The sequence below is a fragment of the Peromyscus eremicus genome, chromosome 13 (genome assembly GCF_949786415.1).
Source record: "Peromyscus eremicus chromosome 13, PerEre_H2_v1, whole genome shotgun sequence".
Taxonomy (NCBI): domain Eukaryota; kingdom Metazoa; phylum Chordata; class Mammalia; order Rodentia; family Cricetidae; genus Peromyscus; species Peromyscus eremicus.
In genome coordinates this window covers 52,610,143-52,629,701 of record NC_081429.1, presented here as the reverse complement: position 1 = coordinate 52,629,701, position 19,559 = coordinate 52,610,143, and the positions used below count along the sequence as shown (strand labels likewise).

At 44.2% G+C, this 19,559-nt stretch overlaps 1 protein-coding gene across 5 annotated transcripts in view; it reads left to right on the top strand.

Annotated features, from left to right (window-relative positions):
• Window positions 1–19,559, top strand: part of Spats2l (spermatogenesis associated serine rich 2 like) — a 167,798-nt gene that overhangs the window by 69,306 nt on the left and 78,933 nt on the right. For all 5 annotated transcript variants that reach the window (XM_059278252.1, XM_059278251.1, XM_059278250.1 and 2 more), the window contains exon 3: window positions 11,547–11,607. In XM_059278252.1, coding sequence (XP_059134235.1) covers window positions 11,569–11,607 — 39 coding nt within the window. In that variant the 5' untranslated portion in view covers window positions 11,547–11,568. The remainder of the gene's footprint in view (window positions 1–11,546; window positions 11,608–19,559) is intronic.

Here is a 19,559-nt window from a genome sequence, read left to right as displayed (position 1 = left end):
AACTCAGGTGACAGATTTATTTTTTACTACTGTTAGAAATTGAAAGAAATTTTGTGAAGATTTTAAATTGGACCTCTTATTTGTCTATGAGCGTGTCAGAAGTGATCGCAGTCGGTTTTTACTCTCTGGATTGTACGGTGATTAGTCAGACCACTTGCATTCTTGTGTCCGCCCTGATACAGCGACCTCAAATCATAAGAGTTACTAGTTTCTGGCTTGTTCCCTCCTCAGCTCACAGTCTCTCCTCAGACTTTGCTCTTTCTACGTGATAACTGTTTATTCTTCTCTGAAGTTGGTGCCTTAAATGAGAGCTGGGTCACTGAAATGATGTTGACATCTGGTCGCCGTGAAACAAGAATGCACAGCAGGTGTGGTCTGCGGCTGGAGGGATCGCTGGAGTGGCCTTGCTCTGGCTTGTGGCAGGCCTTCAAACGCTGGGGCTGGGGACGTAGACATTCAGAGCCTCCCAGCATGCCGCGGTCCCCTTTGCCTTGGGCTAGCACCTTCTCCCAGTGGGAAGAGGGAAGGGTAGAGCCACACATGGGGAATTTGTGACCAGAGGGTTGAGCTCTTGAGGGTCAGCACCATCATTGGCTTGGTGCGCGGCCATGGTCTCACGAGCCTCAGCAGGAAAGTGAACACCCAGGCCACAGAATCTATTTATATTCTTTTATAGGAGTTTTATTGTCCTTGCTGTGTGCCAGGCACTCTCGTAATCACTTTACAAATATGAAATTCATTTCGGTTGCTTTACCTCCCAGTGGGATGTCTGCTGTTATCGCTCCATCGTGCTAATGAGAGAATGGATGCTCAGGGCCATCAAGTGACCTGTTCGCCTCCCAGATCAGTCAGAGGCAGAGCTGTGTTTCTGTCTCGGTGAAGTATTGTCGCGTGTTCGTATCGTAAGGATCTGTAGAGCAGAAAAGAGGTGCGGCTCCTCTCTAGGGTGACAGCCACCCCTCTGGTAGGGTGACTTTCTGGGCCCACTGCTTCTTTGTGGTTAACTCAGTAGGCTTTGATGCCAGGGTCAAGTGAGGCCTGATTGAAAAGACAGAGTCCAAGGTTGTGTGAAACATTTTAGTTAAGTAGGTAACAGAAATAGAACAGGCCGATTTGTAGGTAAAAATGGAGCTGCCAAGTAACAAGCCCTTCTATACTCGGCCTCCAAATGGTCACCCCCAACCCATGCTCCTTCCACTAGCGAAAACTGGATAGCTTTCCCCTTTTGGTGGGACTCATTCCCCGCTACATGTTATCATTGAATGCTAAGTTAGCTAACAGATGTTTCCACTTGGGTCTGGAGGCAGATACAGGATTTAGAAATGATTGCTTCTGGGTACAGTGCCGGAACTTTTGGCTCATTGATGAACACGCCAGTCCTGGTGTCCCTGGGAAGACGAGAAGCCCTTCCCAGACAGTTGTAGCCAAAAGTGACCTTTGGAACGATGACTCCCGCCCCAGCCTGTGCTGCTCCCCGACCTCTGCACAGTCTGTGTAAAGGTTACTGGTTCAGCTTTATAGGTCTGCCTTCCTCAAGGTAATAAGACCTAGGTGTTCACTAGCATGAGCATGAAGACAGAGATGCTGGGCAGCTTCAAGAAAACGAAACTGTCTCCTTTCGATAGGGAGGCCCTCTCAGGCCTGGGTGGCTGAGGCCACCAGCCCACTGCTGATTACTCAGCCACACCCAAGATCCTGCCACTACTCTAGTTCCTGGCTCTACCTACGTCACTATTGCGGTGACTAACTGGTCACGGCAAACAAAAGTTGATAAAAGTGGCCCGTGGAGGAACAGAATTGGCCATTTGGCTGCTAAGGAAGCCGGTCGCTGGAAGTGCCTGACAGCCTGAAGCCGAGCACCAAGGCACCTGGAGAGTGAGTCAAGGTTGGATGGTTGGGACAATGTAGGAAGAGCAGTGACCTGAAGGGTGGATGGGCAGGACCAAGAGGGACTGGTTGGTTCTGAGAGTCAAACTCCTTGATTCAGCCACCACCAATGACATTCCAAGGGTGTGTGGGAAGAACCTGACATTCTGTCTGCTGCTTTGAGAAGTCATTAGATATTTAGTGAGAAAATACTGACTTCATGCACAAGGACTGTTATGCCTTGGTTGGACTAGAGATTGTGAGACTGAAATATATTCTCAATAGCCAAGGGTTCCTGTACCGGGAGTTTGTTTAGTGGTAATGGAGCCAGTCTTCCTGGATTAGCTGTGTACCTGTAGGTTTGTTCACCGGCTTTAGTCAGGGCCCTCTTTACCAGCCCAGAATTCGGTTTCCTTTGGGGGCAGCCATGCCGTCTTCTAGAAAAAATACTATAAAAAGTTAAAGTCACCCAGCGCTGCCGCCTCCACCGCCAACAGCAGCAGACCTGTGGCAGGACTCTGGGCAGACCTTGCCGTTGCTGCAGACGGAATCCCACACTTGTTCCTTACAGAACCTTGATCATTATCAGTTCCAACTCCAGTGTCCCCTCCCCCTTTCACATCTGGCCCTTTCCTGGCCTTGTGTTTTTTATCCCTGATCTGTCAGCTCTTTGGAGAACAAGAGCTTGGGAACCGGAGATTCCAAGGTTCAAACCTTACCTCGAGCCGCTTCCTGGCTGTGTGACTTGTGTGTGTGTGCGCCTTGCCTCTCTGTGCTTTCAGCTCCTTTTCTGTGAGATGAAGTTGACAGGAACAGGAGTCCATCTAACACAAGGCTGACTGTGAGGATAAAATGAGTTTATACCTGGAAACGCATGGGAAGTTCTTAGGGAAGCAGTCACTGAGGGTTAGCGTCAACCTTGCCCAGCATTCTCCATGGGCCTGGCGCACTGGCGGTATTAAATGAATGTTCAGAGAGTAAGGGAAAATCGTCCTTTTCAAAGGGATTCCCCTCTAGTTAGAGATGGAGGGAAGGAAAGCATGTCGTTTCTCTTTTAGCTTTCGAGGGGAGTTTGTGAAAGATTTTGGGGCTCTGGTGGGTAAAGAGTTATGTAAAACCCTTGTCTCAAGCCTTCTGGGGTTTGGTATTTGTCCTGTGGGCATTGGAAAGGAAGGAAAAGAGAACCATGTGATCTACCTGGCCACAGCCTGCTATGGTGTGCTTCGGGGTGGGGGTGGGGATGGGGGGATTCTTCTGGACCCTTTCTTTGCCTCCCATAACACTGGCCTTTGTAGAGGCATCTTTGAGGATGAGCATATTTTAAAGACTTGAGTTTACATCATTACATCCTAGAAGAGCCAAGTGTAATTGAATTGCTGATACAAGCAGCGACTTGTACAAGGGGTCCAGGTCACCTGTATCTCTATGGAAACACATGTTTGTTTTAAAAACCTAGCAATCAAAAGTGGGTTTTGGTCAGGTCACTTTGGGAGATAGGCATTTATTTATATTCTCCAGCCATCAAAGACCTGTGAAATCAAATAATCTCAAATTAAACAGGAAAGCCATGCCACAGATGATTGTTCAGAGAGCCCGCCACATGTCCAGCCCCGACTCTGCGCCCGCACCCGCTGAGATTGCCCCATTTATTTCCGCTGTCCTCTGCTCTCCAGCTCCCAACTTGCACTGAGCCAGGAAGGGAGCTGCTTTGGCACTTTATGCAAAAAAAAATAGTTCATCTTCATTCATAAGCATCTGCTGGTACTGTTAGTAAAGGGGAATCCAAGCGGGGTCTACCATGTAGTGTGCTGTGTACCCACCCTGCCATATCTCTGTGCAGTGTGCACAGGGTGCTCGGAGTCACAGGACCTGCCGCCTACATGAGCACCTGTCTGGTGTCTCTCAGAAAGGTCTGCAACTTGTCAGCACATCCTGCCCTAGATCCGCTCAAGTGATATTCTAAGTGATTGGAAGCTTTTATCTGCCTCTGAAAGGCAGCCTTTTCACATAAGTATTGACTGTTAATGACCTGTTTAAATAAAACATTCAATTTCCTTTCTTCCCCCCACAAAGAATTTAGTAGGCAGAGACATTTCTGAAGGAAAGGCTAACCCTGCTTTTCAAAAGAGGCTGAGCCAAAGCTTTTAAATGTGAACATTTTTTTCTGACATTTGCCCTTAAAATGCTATTCAGTGAAGTTGTGCTAACAGTGGGTTGAGTACATTGAAGTGTCTTTGAATAAAAATGCAACCTTGAGGGTTTTTTTTTTCCTCCAAATTAAAAAATGTCCAAGCAAGTGCTGCCCTATGAAATGCCGATTTCTGTCACCATGCTGTCTCATTGTTTACATAGCCTCATCCTTAACAGTTGAGGAGACTTTCCTTGGAGGAATAGGTTACTTTCCAAGACCTTTCTTGAAAGTGTGAGAATTAAAAAGAATAAGAACCCATGGAATGTAAAGCTGAGATCTCAGTAATTACAGGCCATGTGAAGAGGGCCCAGGAAACCGGAGGGAAGTCCAGGCAGCAACCACCCTTCCCGGCAGTAATTTAGAGAAGGTCTTGATTTTGAGGAACAAGTATTTTCCTCTTCACTTGACATGTGGGCACCCCGCTGTGCATAGAAGACTAGACAGTGAGTCTATGAACTAGTTTAAAGGGGATCTATATAGAGAAGTAGCCTACAACATCAAACCCAGCACCCACCCGCTCACCCTCTTTTTTAAGGTTCACCTTCCTGCCACTCAGAGTCCCCAGCAACTCCAGTTGCCTCTTCTGACTTGGAATGTCCAAGAGCTACAAAGGACTGTCAAGGTCACTGAATCCGTCCACCTTTTCTCCACACTTGGAAGACCCGAGGCTCACATGCCCAGCCCTACCTGAGGCCCTGTCAGCATGAAAGGCGCCCCTTTAGAAACACTTTCTCAGCTCCCTGCCCACGCTTGACTGTCCTGTTTCCTGTCCACCACACGTTGCTCCAGGATAATGGATGTCAGGAGGAGAGTGAAATAAGTCAGTCTGTGACCTTACACCTTCTTTCAAAAGTAACTGCGTGCCCTGAACTAAGTAAAAACTGTAGCTGTCAAGGTGTTCCCATTCCAGGAGACTAGTGGACATTGTTTTGGCTGAGAGATTCCATCATGTCTTCAACATCCTGTACACAAGATCTGAGATCGCCTCAATATATGCACGATCGCTGCGTTTTCTAGGCTACGCCAAAGTCAGGTGCTTAGATATTTTAATTGACGTAGAACAAGGACACAGACGTAGCCGAAAGGTTCCCTGGTCCTGCCCAGCCCCAAGTTTACAAACTGTATGGCCTATGGCAGGCCTCTTGCTAGCTAGCTCTTATATCTTAAATTAACCCACTTCCGTTAATTATGTTTTGCCACATGTTCTGTGGCGTTACCGGTCTGCTGACATCTCGATGCTCCTTCCACAGTGGCAGCTGGCGTCTCCCCAGACTCTGCCTTTCTCTTTCCTGTCTCTCTCCTTGGATTTCCTGCCTGCCTCTAAGCTGCCTTGCTATAGACCAAAGCAGCTTGTTTATTAACCGATGGGAACAACATATATTCCAGCATACAGAAAGACGTCCCCCAGCATAGACCCTTGCATGCTGCGCAGTCCCTGAGCGGCATTGTAGCATCAAATAGATGTAGCACACCACCCATGTGATGTGGCTCTCTGTGCTCTCAGCCAAGGCAGGACATTGGGAGAACCAGCGTCCCTCTGTAACAGAAGCCTCCTTGCCCATCCCGGTGACAGCCCAGTACTTGGCCCTGCAGTTTGTGTACCCTGAGTATGTACATCACATACCTGCCTGGTGGGCCAAAGGTGGGATCCTCAGGGCTGTGTTCTTACTACAGTTCACAGTCCGTGAACTCCCTGATAATTGCTGGGGGCTGAGTCAGTCAGCAGGCCTGGGTTTGAGCCTTGGTCCTGTGGCTTCTTGTAGAATCTCGACTTACAAGTCTCTTTGTGCTCACTGTTGACAAGTCTCGAGTGGAAAGAGATATCATTTCTACCTCACAGTTAAGAGGGGTGAAATGGGAAACAACCAAGCTGAACTGCGTGTATCCAAGGCTAGCAGAGTACCTGGCGCCCTGCGAGCTCTCCATAAGTGTGCTGATTGATATGAATAATGTTTACAAAAGAACCGCTCTTTAGTATGTAGGAAATAACTACCATTTATTTATCCATCTAGACTTCTGTAGGACCCCCATCTACTGTGTGTTGTGTTGGGATGGAGGAACACACTCCCTTGATGTCCGGGGATGGAGATGTAGTCTAAGACTGGTGTGTGGGCTCTGACCTGGAGTCTGGCTGAAACCCTGGCTGCCATGTTCCTCCTCCCCCACCCTCCAGCTCCTGAGTCGCCCAGCCTGGCATATGACAGACTATTTGCATTTCTGACAAGTCCCCAGTGGTGCTGAGGATGTTCCCCTGGGAACCACACTCCAAGAACCACTGCTCTGATAGAGCGCTTTGCAGGAGAAATAGAATGTATGTCCACAGACACGATTTTGAATTTGGCAGTAGACACGTTAAAAAAAAAAATAATGATAAAAGAAATGGATGCAGAAGGGGAAAGAAAAGAATAATAAACCTTGTTTAACTTAATCTATTAATACAATCATTTCAACATACAGTCAGTATAAAAATATGAATGAGACCATTTGCATTCTTTTTGTACTAAGTCTGAAAAGCCAGAGACTATTTTATAATTCCAGCACATTCCAACCCAGACAGGCTGTAGAGGAGAGTGACCTGGAGATCAGTTGTTACTAACCAGTATCCCAGTTTAACTGAGCCTCACAAACTTTTCCTTTGCAAACACCTCAGTTGAGGAGCTTCTGACCATTAGCCAAGGCCTTAGGAGAGCCCCTGCCCTGTACTAACATGAAGCTAGGACACTTACCATCTGCCCCTGCAGCTGACATATAACTTTGCTACTCTACTCATAACCCCAAATACACAGTCTGGTTATTGTGTAAGATGTTCGTAAATGCCTCAAGAGAAATTGTGAAGATCGTTTTCTTAAGTTTCCCTCCTGGCCTTCCTCTAGTCCTTCAAGTCCAATTCGGGCAGTGTGACGTAATGCCTGGGAACAGGAAAGTGAAGCTGAGAACCAGCCTAGGTTTCAGAGAAACAAAAGTGAAACCCTGTCCCCGCCTCCACAGGGAGCCAGGGAAATGCTGCGAAGTCAGGCACCAGTCTCTGGCCACTCTTGGAAGTTTTCCTGTTTCCATGACTGCGGGAGAAACACAAATATTTGAACTTGGAGTCCGTAATTGATCACGTTGACATACACATTAAACTTCATTGTATTATGTCAATTAGAAAGGCTGAGGCAGATATATTTGCCAGATTTCCTACTATTCAGGTTTATTTCTCATAAAAATGTTTACTTTTGTTTGGAAGCTAGTAGGATTTCAGAATTCATTAATGCATACTAAGTAAGGTCGTTGCTCAGCGAGTACTTCAGTTTGATGGAACTCCGTGCCTGAAGTGGTTGGTATTTACCATATTTATGTTTTATTAATTTTACTCTGGAGGAGCGTAGAGATGATATATTAAAATGGTGAATTCTTTCCTTTGTGATTGATGTCTTTGCCTAATAAGTTTTTTACAACTTTCTTGGTCTTTATTTTTGTCTAGGGGATATAGTAAAACATAGGATACCTAGACATATTTGTAATGCTATTACTGCAATCTAAGTTATTGTTTTAAGAAAAAAAAATCTAAAACCATTAACTAAGCTTTTGAAATGCTATGTGAAAAACAGCACTTACATCTTTGGGCATCTTAACTTTGTGCTAGTTGATAGATTGGCAGGGAACATGCCTCCACAGACTAGAGTGTAGTGTACATGTCTTAGAGCGTTGGTACTGAGGAAGCATCATGGGCAAATTTGTTGTTGTGCAAACATCATGGGGTCTATGTACACAAATCTAGATTGTGTAACCTCTTTCACACATGCGCTGTGTGTCATGTGGCAGCCTCTGCAGCCTGCTACTGACTAAAATGCTGCATGCCATGCATGCCTACAATTAGGCCCCAGTAATTAGTCTGCTGCAAGAATAGCCTCAAGTGCTAATAAAGAATTAGAAACCATTTTTCCCCCCAAGAAGTCAGAGCTCTCCCTGCCTGGTAGACTTGACGCTCTTGAGATCAACTAGTGGTCAGGAGTGAGGCGTGCATCCCATGGAGCCATAACCTGCTACCAGGAGAGATGACCAAGCGCAGGTTGGAGGATTTGTCTCCAAACACTCACCAAAGGGCCTGGAAAATGCCAGCATCGGAGGCTTCTGTCTGCAGCTTGTGGGGCTGCAGTTGCACACGGTTGGATACTGGGCTCGTCGTATGGAGGAAGTAACAATGTGCCTCTCAGAGGACGTACATGTTCCTTTACTATCTAGAGTAAACAAGATTGAGCTAAGTGCCACTGACTGGCCAGATGCCGTTCATAGCAGGAAACAGAGTCTCAAAAGCTGAGGGCCATAGCCCAGTCTCGTCCTTACCGGGGACAGGGATGAGCCAAAGTGTGCTTACGAACATCCAGGCAGGACCGGTGGCAGCCGGAAGGTGCAGACACCTGAAAGCTACAGTTCTCCCTCAGCCACCCACAGTGCCCCTGGCAGCTGTCCTTATCGGTAGACCCCAATATCCAGTTAATGTAACTCATAATTTTTGAAGACAAATGAATTTTTTTGTCTTTTTAGATTAAAGCCCTTCAATTAGTTTCCATTATTGGAGCTGTGGGCAATTTCCCAACCTTCTCTCATAAATCAGCGAGCAAAAAAAAAAGGTGTGGTTTGGAAGGGACACTAAAATCTACCCAGAAAGAAGAGCCTATGGGGCAGCCTTCCATATGGGAAACGGAGAGAGTTCAGCCCCTACAATTATTCCTGTCTTCACATCTGAGAAACTTACATGGTGCCAGTCCACATTTGTTTTCAGCATTTCCTTTCATGGAAAAAAATAATGTCATGATTAATCTTACTGGCATCAGTTCTGAAGAAGAGCCTTTGCGCCGTGAGGTCAGTGAGCAGATAAATTGCCAAGAAAGGAGGTGTGTGTATGTGTGTGTGTGTGTGTGTGTGTGTGTGTGTGTGTGTGTGTGTGTGAGAGAGAGAGAGAGAGAGAGAAAGAGAGAGAGAGAGAGAGAGAGAGAGAGAGAGAGATATGAGACAGAGACAGAGAGACAGACAGACAGAGACAGAGACAGAGAGAGCACTTTGTCCTGTGAACATAGCTTACCGTCAGGGCTGCTGCTTCCTCAGAATTTAGAAACACCTGTTCACTGGGATTTCTCCCAGATTCCTCTGTGGGTTCTAACTCTTGAGCTGTAGACAATGCTGCAGCCTAGACTTTAAAGCCCAAATGCAAAAACAGAATAAAACCAAACCTCTTCCATCGGGTGTCACGCATCTGTAATGGAAAAACTAGAAATACACCCGGCTGGTGGAGCTGTCGCTCACAGGCTGTCAGATGACACCAGAGTGAGTTCACCGTGCACTGCCTGTGTAGCTCCACACGTGTTCATCTTAGTATCCCCCTATATCTACACAGTCACGCCCTGACAAAAAGCCGTACGATCGGTGGATGTACGTGAGGCCAGAATTCTACAACCAAGGAGAAGTCTTGGAAGGGCCATCTCCGTGAACATCTTACAGACACAGTGGTGACGGATGTTAGAGACAATCAGAGGATAATCTTTTCCTAGTACCGTTCAAGGGCAGGAGTAATCAGGAATAGACTGGAGGTATGATTTGCCAGCCAGTACATTTACTGTCTCTTATGCCAACTTTGGAGACATAGAATTTGCCAATGGAAAGAGGTGAGGGGTGTTTTCAGTGGGGTGTCTGTCTGTCTGTGCAGAGCGTGTTGCAAGAACCACCTTCCTGGGAATGAGTGTGCAGGGCCTCTGGCTAGCATGCCCCAAACGCACATGTCAGTTGGCAGCACTCTTTGGAAAGTTCTAAAAATAAAATCTGATGGTTTCCAGTATTTGATAATATGTATAAATGGATTCCTATTTGAGAATAATTGGAATGATAATAGAGTCTACATTCGATATGGTCAAGTTTTCATCCAAAAACTGGCAAAAGGTATTAAATCAAAATTTATATTTTCCTTAAGAGCTAGGTTTAAAAGAAACTGGAAGAAATCAAAACATTTTTACAGGCAGTGTCTTACATGCATCTTCTCTGGAGATGGGGATACTTGATGTCAAAAGTCAGAAAGAACACAAGAACGCATTTCCATGATTCTTGATTGACAGAAAGTGGTCAGCATGCAGAAAGGTCATATATATTCAGAGGGTGACCTGCTGCTAACTTCTGGGCCAGTCTGTCAGGTATAGAAGTCATTTATTCTCTGTCTCAAAAAGATCAAAATTATTAAAGGCTTAAGATTCAGTTTTAATAACAATGGTCAAAGATTTTGACCAGATAGGAGAAAGAAAAATACCACAACTTGCTGTGAGGAGCACAGATCTCAGAGTGGGGCTGCTTCGCAGACAGCTGTGGTGGCAGCCTGGAGTTAAGGGTAGGAAGATGGTGATCAGTGTTCAGGGTCTGTTGAGACTGGAGATGGTGCTCTCATGGTCTTTGGAAGATGTGATGAGGTACTCCTGGGTCCCGGAAGTTGTTATCTATTCTAAGCGTGCCAATGGAGAGCGAGCCGGGGAGGTGGCAACTGTAGCCAGAGTGGGCAGGAAAGCCCCTTCTCAGGGAAGGAGAAGCTTGAGCTAAGATGAAGTTGACAGAAAAGAAATGGCCATGCCAAGGTGAGAACATTCCAGATAGAAGGAAGAGAAAGCGTAGTGTTTCTTCTGTTTACGGTGGCAGGCATTCTCCCTGGCTCCTCTGGATTCCGCCTGTGCTGAAGACATTTAACGTCTGTGTGAGATCACCCAGGGCTGATGATAACCTTTCCACAATGAGGATTGCCATGACAATGCTTATTTGAAATTGGTACAATTTCAGTTTTTGACCACTCCCCTTTTTCTCTTTCATAATAAGAAGAAACACAGTTTGGGTTCATTCCCATCTGTCTGTGTCATTTTCCATGTTAATACAGTATGAATAAAAATATTTTATATTGTCTTCCAGAGTTATCATAACATGCTTTTAGAACATACCTAAGTCAAATGTTTAACTGGAAAGTATTTCTGCATTCTAAATAGTACTTATGATCAGGACTGAATGAAATTGTTCACCGTGTCAAAGGAAGCATTAATTACTTTCTGTTGCTCTGCTAAGACACCAAGGACCAAGACAACTAATAGAAGGAAGAGTTTATTGGGAGCTTACAGTTTCAGAGGGTGGCGGATGACCATCATGGTGGGAAGCATGATAGCAAGCAGGCAGGCATGATGCTGGAGCAGTAGCTGAGAGCTCACATCTGATATACAAGCTGGAGGAGAGAGAGAGGTGGGGGATGAAAACTTGGAATAGCATGGACTTTTGAAATCTCAAAGCCAACCCATAGTGACAGACCTCCTTCAACAAGGCCACACCTCCTAATCCTTCCTAAACAGTTCCACCAACTGGGAACCAGTCATTTAAATACATGAGCCCATGGGAGCCATTCTCATTCAGACCACAACAGGACATAAAAACGACACATTGGGAAATCACTGAAACATTAACCATTTCTCTTATCCCTTCTTTATAGGGCTTATACCCCTAGAAGGAAGATGGCTGAACTCAACACCCATGTGAATGTCAAGGAGAAGGTAAGGGCTTTCTCTATGTTGGCTCTTAGAAACTGCTCACTAGATAAAATAACCCCTGCTGGAAAAACTTGATTATAATGGAAGAAGGGAGAAATGGTTTGCAGAGGTACAGAGAAAGTTTGTTGCATTGGTATACTATTTATGAGAAAGTTACATCTGTGGAGGGTGTGATAAGCACAATACACATTTTCTCATTTTTGACCATCATCTCCATGAGTCAGAAACTGAGCAATAGCACAGGTGAGTCGTGTGCTTTCATTCACATAGCAAGGAGGCAGCATCTAAGAGCTTGAATATGGCACTACCTCTCCAACCATCCTGTGGTCCTTTGAGATGGCCTTTTGAGTGTCTTTCAACCCTGAGAGTTCATGACACTGACTCACCCTCCCATCTTTATCATTTGTTAAAAACTGATCGCCATTCCCAGCCCTTCCCAGCTTACCCCACTTGGGTCAGCAACCTCCTCTTGCCGTCTGTGTATTAATTAATACATTGTGGTATTGACTCCTAATAGCACAGAATCATAGGCCATTGAGAGAAAGCTACCCAACCTACTCCCTAGCAACAAAGATTATCCATGGGAGCTGTGTTCCCTAAGATTCACACATGGGCATGAGATCCTGGACAGGAACTTCTGTCAATCTCTACTCATGTCACAATTGCCCAGAGGTAACCTAGACTCCACGGGACTGTCACTTACTTAAGGATAGGTATTTGTCCCTCATTACTTTGTATTAATGCCATACTAATAATATAGAATGAAGGCTGAGAGGAGTAATATTTGCCAAGTCCTTGCAATTTCCTTCTTTACTGGATGCCTGTGATGTGGCACTAAACATGTCGATGGGGTACCTGCTCTCATAGTGTGCACATTTAGGGAAGAGAAGCCGAAAATAAATGCAGGAACATATAAATGAGCACAATCATTTCTGACCTGTGAACAGCTTTGTGAAACACACAGCAGGGTGCTTTGGTGGAGGTGACTACTTTACATGAGGCTGTCCCAAGAGCCCTATGAGAGAAGGTCATGATAGAACTGACATAAAGTTGATGGGAACGAAAACAACCGTGTAAAGATCTGTGGGCGGAGAATCATATATAAAAGCAAAAGTAAGCACTCAAAATGCACAGAGTTGAGTGTGTTTGGAGGTCAGATACCCAGTTGGGCCTGAGAGTGACAGGCAGAGAGGGTGGGATTTAAGGCCAGAGGGCACCACTTCGCCTGGGCTGTGGACCTTCAGGGGACCGTGGGTGGAATCCAGGATTCCGTGTGCTTGGATGGGAACTTTGTGTCTTACACTAGAAAAGTACATGTTATCATCACTCACATCCAAGAGAAACTAACGGTTCCTTCGAGCCTGAAATGTGGAAAAGCCCCACAGTGGCAGGACCTGCAACTCACATCTCTAGACACCTTATGTGTTTTCGTATCAAATTATGTGTGTTATAGACATCCTGAGGTGTTACTTGCTCATCATTATGTCAAAACAACTGTCCTTGTAGACCCTGCTGCCAGAATGTGTTATCTGAGGTGTTGATAGAGAAGTACATGGGTTACGGTAGCATGTGGTTTGTTTTTATTAGTATTTGACCTTTATTTCCATAGGAGCTATTTCGTTTGTAATCGTACATATTGTCTGTCATAAATTTTAATACATCGTCCTGAGAAGGACCTCAGGCTCCACCAGACTGCTGAAGGGATTTGCATGCCATCAGGTTTCAGCCAGGATAGAACTAGGTAGAGCTTCCACAGGCAGAAACCAGCTGTTGAGAAGATGTAAACAGGAGCATGGATTGGAAGGATATGTTTTCAGAGCACCTGGCCGCCTCTGAGAATGTGCTGTGTGTTTATACATCTACTCAATAACTTCCTCTTTGATGAGGACACTGAGTCTTGAAGTCACGCTTGACTTGGTCAAAGTCAGACTAAGCTGTGTCTGGTTCTGAAGGCCACTCCCTTTCCACTGCTTCTCAGAGTTTCCACTAGTGAACAGAAAGACAGATTTGCTACCATGTCTCTGGAAGATGGAAAAAAAAAAAACAACTTTTACCAACAGACAGTTTCTTTGGACTTTTGTGTGCTATCTTAATTGTTGTGAATTTTTTGTCCATTATATTGCATCATGTATTCCACATATTTTGATATTAAACTATTTTGGCTTATTGATCATTGAATAAACAACAGCATAAAGATGTGTCTCTTTGATAATGTGCCTTCATATTCTCCTTTTATTTAAATGACAATATGTGTGCCCAGTTTGAAAAGCTGGGGTGGGCTCTCTGGTACTGACCAAAGATTGGCTTTTTCCAGCCGTCTGTTGATGGCTGGATCCAGCAGCCTCCACATCAGGCTACAGACTGGTAAAGCACTCTAAGGAATCAGATTTCTAGCAAATGATTCCTGCGAAGCACAGCGTGTAGACAGACCACCATGGAGACCTAGCGGGCAGCACTAGATGGTCTTACTCAGAACAGAGGGAACAGGCTGATGTGTCTGGATGCACACCGTGGAGGTTCAGCATGAAGACGCCATGCTTTACTCAGGCATCAGTGCGTTGACCATCAGGGACCATCAGGTGACCATGTGAGGGAGAACGAGACGGTGAATGTTTTGCTACTGCACTTGAGTCCCTCATCAAACTGTGGGCAGTATTTTGGGCAAGGGTGATGTTAAGTTGTAAATATTGTGGATCTACATGACCGTGAAAGTGAAGCTCCTCTGAGTCAATTAGTGAATTCAACCCTCCCATGTCAAAAGTTAATAGATTGCTCAACTCCATCAAATAAGCCATAATGAACAACAGATTCTGATCATATATAGTTTCACTTTGATCTATTTTAGTTTACTTATTTCCTTTTGTTATTAGCTTTTATGGCCTTTTATGATTAGTTTGTTTCTCAATCTGTCACCAAAGCAATGGCATTTCAGTTCTGAAAATTAAGAATAATAACAACTGTTAGTTCTTAAGCTATAAGCCTTTGTTGATTAGTGAACAGATCTCTAGTGCTTTTGATACAATATCTAGTCAACAGCTGTGGAAAATTTAAAAATAAAAGTCTTGTGATGGCAAAAAAAAAAAGGGGGGGGGTCTTATGATAGGAGCTGGCTGGAGAGATGCTCAGTCAGTACAGGGCTTGCTGGGCAAGCAGGTGACTCTGAGGTGGAACCTGTACTCACCTATAAAGACAGGTTTGGTGGTGGAAGCTTGGAATCACATCACTGGGAAGCAGAGACCAGTAAATCCTTGGAGTTTGCTAGCCAGTCAGCCGCACCAAATCTCTGAGCTCCAGGACCCACTGAGAGACCCTCCTCAAAAAACCAGATGGATGGTTCCTGAGAAATGACACATGGGTTGACTACAGGCCTGCACACACATATGTAAACACACACACACACACACACACACGCACACACACGCACACACACACACGCATACACACACATATGCATACACACATGCATACACACATGCATATACACATATGCATATACACACATGCACACACACATGCACACACACATATGCATACACACACATATGCATACACACACACATACACACACACAAATAAGTAAGTAAATGGGGGAAATACACAATCTTTGTTGTTTTAAAAAAAAGTATGGTAATGAAATGAATCCTCTATATCTCTAATGAATCAAAGAGACAGATTAAGTAGAAGTGATTTTTGTCTTCCTGTAATTTTTGTTTGTTTGTTTGTTTGTTTGTTTGTTTGAGACAGGGTTTCTCTGTGCAGCTTTGGTGCCTCTCCTGGAACTCACTCTGTAGACCAGGCTGGCCTCGAACTCACAGAGATCCACCTATCTCTGCCTCCTGAGTGCTGGGATTAAAGGTGTGCACCACCATGGCCCGGCTTCCTGCAATTTTTTTAGTCCAGAAAAGAAGCTAATAATGCTTAACATTCAGGATAAATAAAACTTGTAAGAAATACTTATAACATTTTATTTCAAAAAACTTCGTATTATTGGATTCTAACTGTAAGGATTTAAATTGAAAATGGGGCTTAAATAGAAGTTGAGTTTCCTTAGTATGGTGGACATCTTCTTCATGACCAGACCCTGCCTCTTCTTTACTTTCATCTACCATTGTCTCTCCACATGTGCCCTTCAGCCTGCTGTTGTGACCTTGAACATGCTTGCCCCCAAGCCATTAAAAAGGCAGATTTCTGTGTGGGATATCTTCCTGCTCATATATATATGCCTCACTCCATTTCCTTCCATTCAGGAACTCTGTCAGACATCTCTCTCTCTTCCTGCCCTGCCTGCATTATGCCCCTCCCCCTTCCCTTCCTCAGTGAGATTCTCCATATCTTTCATCACAGCTTACTTGCATGTAGTGGAGGCTTAGTTGCCTGTCTCCCTGTGTTAAGTCTAGCTGTTTCTTGGGAGCAGAGTGTGGGTCTTACGTTCTTGAATTTGACCCATAGTTAGCCCCTTGGTTACAGTTGGATAAATGAATGGGTAGCAGACAAATGAACACAAGTATTTGAACTGTTAAGTTCTTTAGAGACTTACGAAATCTCATTTATACAATTTTATCAAATCTCAAGGCTTCTTGAAAAATAGAATGTAGGTTAATGGAAATGTCATCTCATTTTCATACTCGTGGCGATTAAGGCATGCTTTAAATTGCTCCTGGAAATGGGAGCTTCGTTGGGTTGTTTGGGCTGACTCCATGTGCTTTAGAAGACAGTGAGTAAGCACCGTGGTCCCAGGCGAATTAGGATAACAAATGAGTTTGCTAGGTGAGCAACTGCCTGTGGAATGGATCCCCAAAGCAAACCGGATTGCAGACGGACAGCAGACGGAAATATTTGGGCACCCTGAATTCTTATAGTTGGGAATAACTCACTGTTTACAGATATTTTCTTGTTTTTTTTTTTATCTTGTTAAAGATTTTTTTTTATTATTTTTAATTACATGTAGGTGTGTGTGTGTTGTGTCCACATGTAGGGTGTGTGCACATAAGTACATAAATTATTTTTTTTAAAACAAAGTTCAAGCTCAGAAACTTCATGGATAAATTAGTTGATAGTGACTACTGAATTGCTTCTTGCTTAAAACGCTTAGCTATCAAGCAAAATTGATCTACAGAATTTTAAAATGAGGGATAATGATAAGTTGGTACAGAAAAAAATAGAATTTTTGTCAGGTTTTTGATGTATTATTATCAGTCAGCTTCAATTTAGTGAGGAAACAGAATCCTTGCTTATAAAGTAGAGTTAGTAGTGTTCCTAGTGTCCAGGTATGGCGTGATAAGTCATTCCAGTGATGAATGATTCCCGAGCCACCATAGGGGACCCAGTGCCCTTGGGAGTGACCTCTGTAAGTAAGGCTGTGGGAAAGCATATGTCTGGAAGGCAGGAGTTATCAGTTCCCCAGTGAGCGGCTGAATGGCCTGAAACAAATCATGTAACTCTCTGACTTCAGATTCCTAGTGAGCAAATGCAGCACGATCATAAAGTTATCTCACTAAATCAGGCTGGGGCATGCTTAGCCATAGAGGACTCAGCTGGCAGGAGTGAGGTCCCAGGGTTAGTGCCCAGTGTGAAGTCATCGAATACAACCGTAAGCGTGGAAATGCTTCATCAGCTCTTAGTACCAGAAACCTAGAGGATACAGGTGCAGGGCAAGATCATCTGTTTATTTTACAAATAAAAACAGGGAAATCACCTCTAATTAACATTTCTTTCAGTGTTCAAAAATGTAAATTTCCATAGAATCAAGATTGGGAAGGGGGAAAGGGTCCAGGTGAGAAAACATGAAAGTAGACTTGACTTTCAGTGGATTTGATAGGTATTGCTGAGCTGCACAAAAAGTAATTGAGACAAGACAGTCTGATGACGGGGGAATGGGGAACAGCTCAGTCTGTAATGTCATTGCTGAGAAGCCATTTGTCCAATAGCTTTTAGAGCTGCTCAAGTTATTGAGGTAAATTGGATTGTAAACAATAACCGTATAGAGTCATTAAAATGAAAGGGGACGAGAGTCTCTTGTCCACACGGCTTCCAAGGAGTGTCATCACCGTTTCCGAGGGTCACTGAGATAGGGAATGTCCACCACACTTGGATGAGCACTTTATTATCTCATAATAAGCATGCTCCATTTATTTTTTTTTCCTGAACTTTTGGTCCATGTTTTGCAAAGTACTGAAAATAGAGCTCGGGTTTTTACTTGGGGTGGAGGGTAGTCAGAAAAAGCTAAGTATTGGATTACAGAGATTGTAGCAGATCAGGGAACGAAGATATCCTCTGTCACATATCTTCAAAATATTAACCCATTTCGTAGAGAAACCATTTCCAAGGAGTTGGGATGAGTTGTAATGACATGTAGTTGATATATATATATATATATATATATATATATATATATATATATATATATATATATATAAATGCACATTTCAAGGGGAAACCTTATTTTATAATTTTTCATGAGAATTTAATTTAGCCCAACCCTCGGATGCAGATAACAAGAACAGCAGCTGCAGAGCTTTCAGATCTCACTGTGGGGCCCATTCCTGCCATCATTTTCTCATAGGAAAGGGTCATTAAATTTCCCTCTCAGAGAAAGGAGAAAACACTGACAATGGTTACTGCCTAATGCTTATGTACAGAACTGCTGTTATTGTTGCTTGGCAACTAGAAGAGATTTGACAAGGAGTCTAAAGGAACCGAATGAATAAATGGAAATGTCAGCATCAGTTTCAGGGGATAAGAAGAAATTTACTACTGCAGGATTAGCATCACATTGCTTTCTCCGAGCTACATGACCGGAATCCACAAGGTTTCCTCGGTTTCTCCTGCCCGCGCCCCATCTCTTCCAGCCTTTCACGGTAGCCCCCTTTGTACTGTGGCTGAGGGGTGTGTAAGAGACAGATGATGCTCAATGCTAACAAATAAAAGAGCATGTCAAAAATGAAATCATTGGGCAGCAGGAAAAAGTAACTTTGGTTAGCAGTCCCTTGGAATTTATAGGGACTTCTTCCGCATTCTAGCTACTTCCTACCTTGGTCCTTCATATTAAATTATTCAGTTTCAGAGATAAAAGATTGACAAGTCTGCAACAGTGATTTCTTCTCTTCTGACCTTGCACATGGAAAATCCGTTGAGAGAGACTCGTAGGTAGCCAGATGGGCAGATGTAGCACTTAACGGCAAATTTTGTATATCACTGAAGTCACTTTTTCTTGGTAAGCCAGCAGAGAAGAAGTTTTTAACTTGCTTGTGTACTTAATACTTTACATAATAGGAATACTACAGATTTTACCCCACCCCCAGTATCTGTTCATCAAAAAAATTTGGTTTACTAATTTAGTCAAGATTCTATAATGGTAATTGTAGGTAATTATGAGTCGAGACAGTTCATAGGAAGGCAGGAGGTAGGGCGTGCCTCCCTAGGGTGGGGGTGCAGGGTAGTGCTTTTAAGTGGTAAGTGTGAGAGAAGAGGCAGATGCAGTGAGGGGCAGCCTTCAGATGTCATGACATCTTTGAAGGAGGAAAAAAAAAAGAGAAAAATCCAGCAGGAAAAGTCCCCAACTTGTGTCTTTCGAATCTTAAATAGTCTTATTAGTAGAAAACCCTGAGCCAGATACTGGGGTAAATACTGAAAGATCAGAGAAACAGAACAAGCCACTGCCCCGTCTCACCTCACCAGCTCCACGAATCCTCTGACTGTCTCTTCATCCTCAGGCAAAAGAACATTAGTTCCTGTCTCCTCACGCCTTATATACCTTCTCTGCCCAGTGATATCACTTCCTTCTTAGTGCTGAGATTAAAGGTGTGTGCCACCATTGTCTGGCTCTGTTTCTCTCCTAGACTGAGTCAATCCCATGTAGTCCAGGGTGGCCTTGAACTCACAGAGATCCAGACGGATCTCTGCCTCCCGAGTGCTAGGATTAAAGGTGTGTGCCACCCCTGCCTAACCCCTATGTT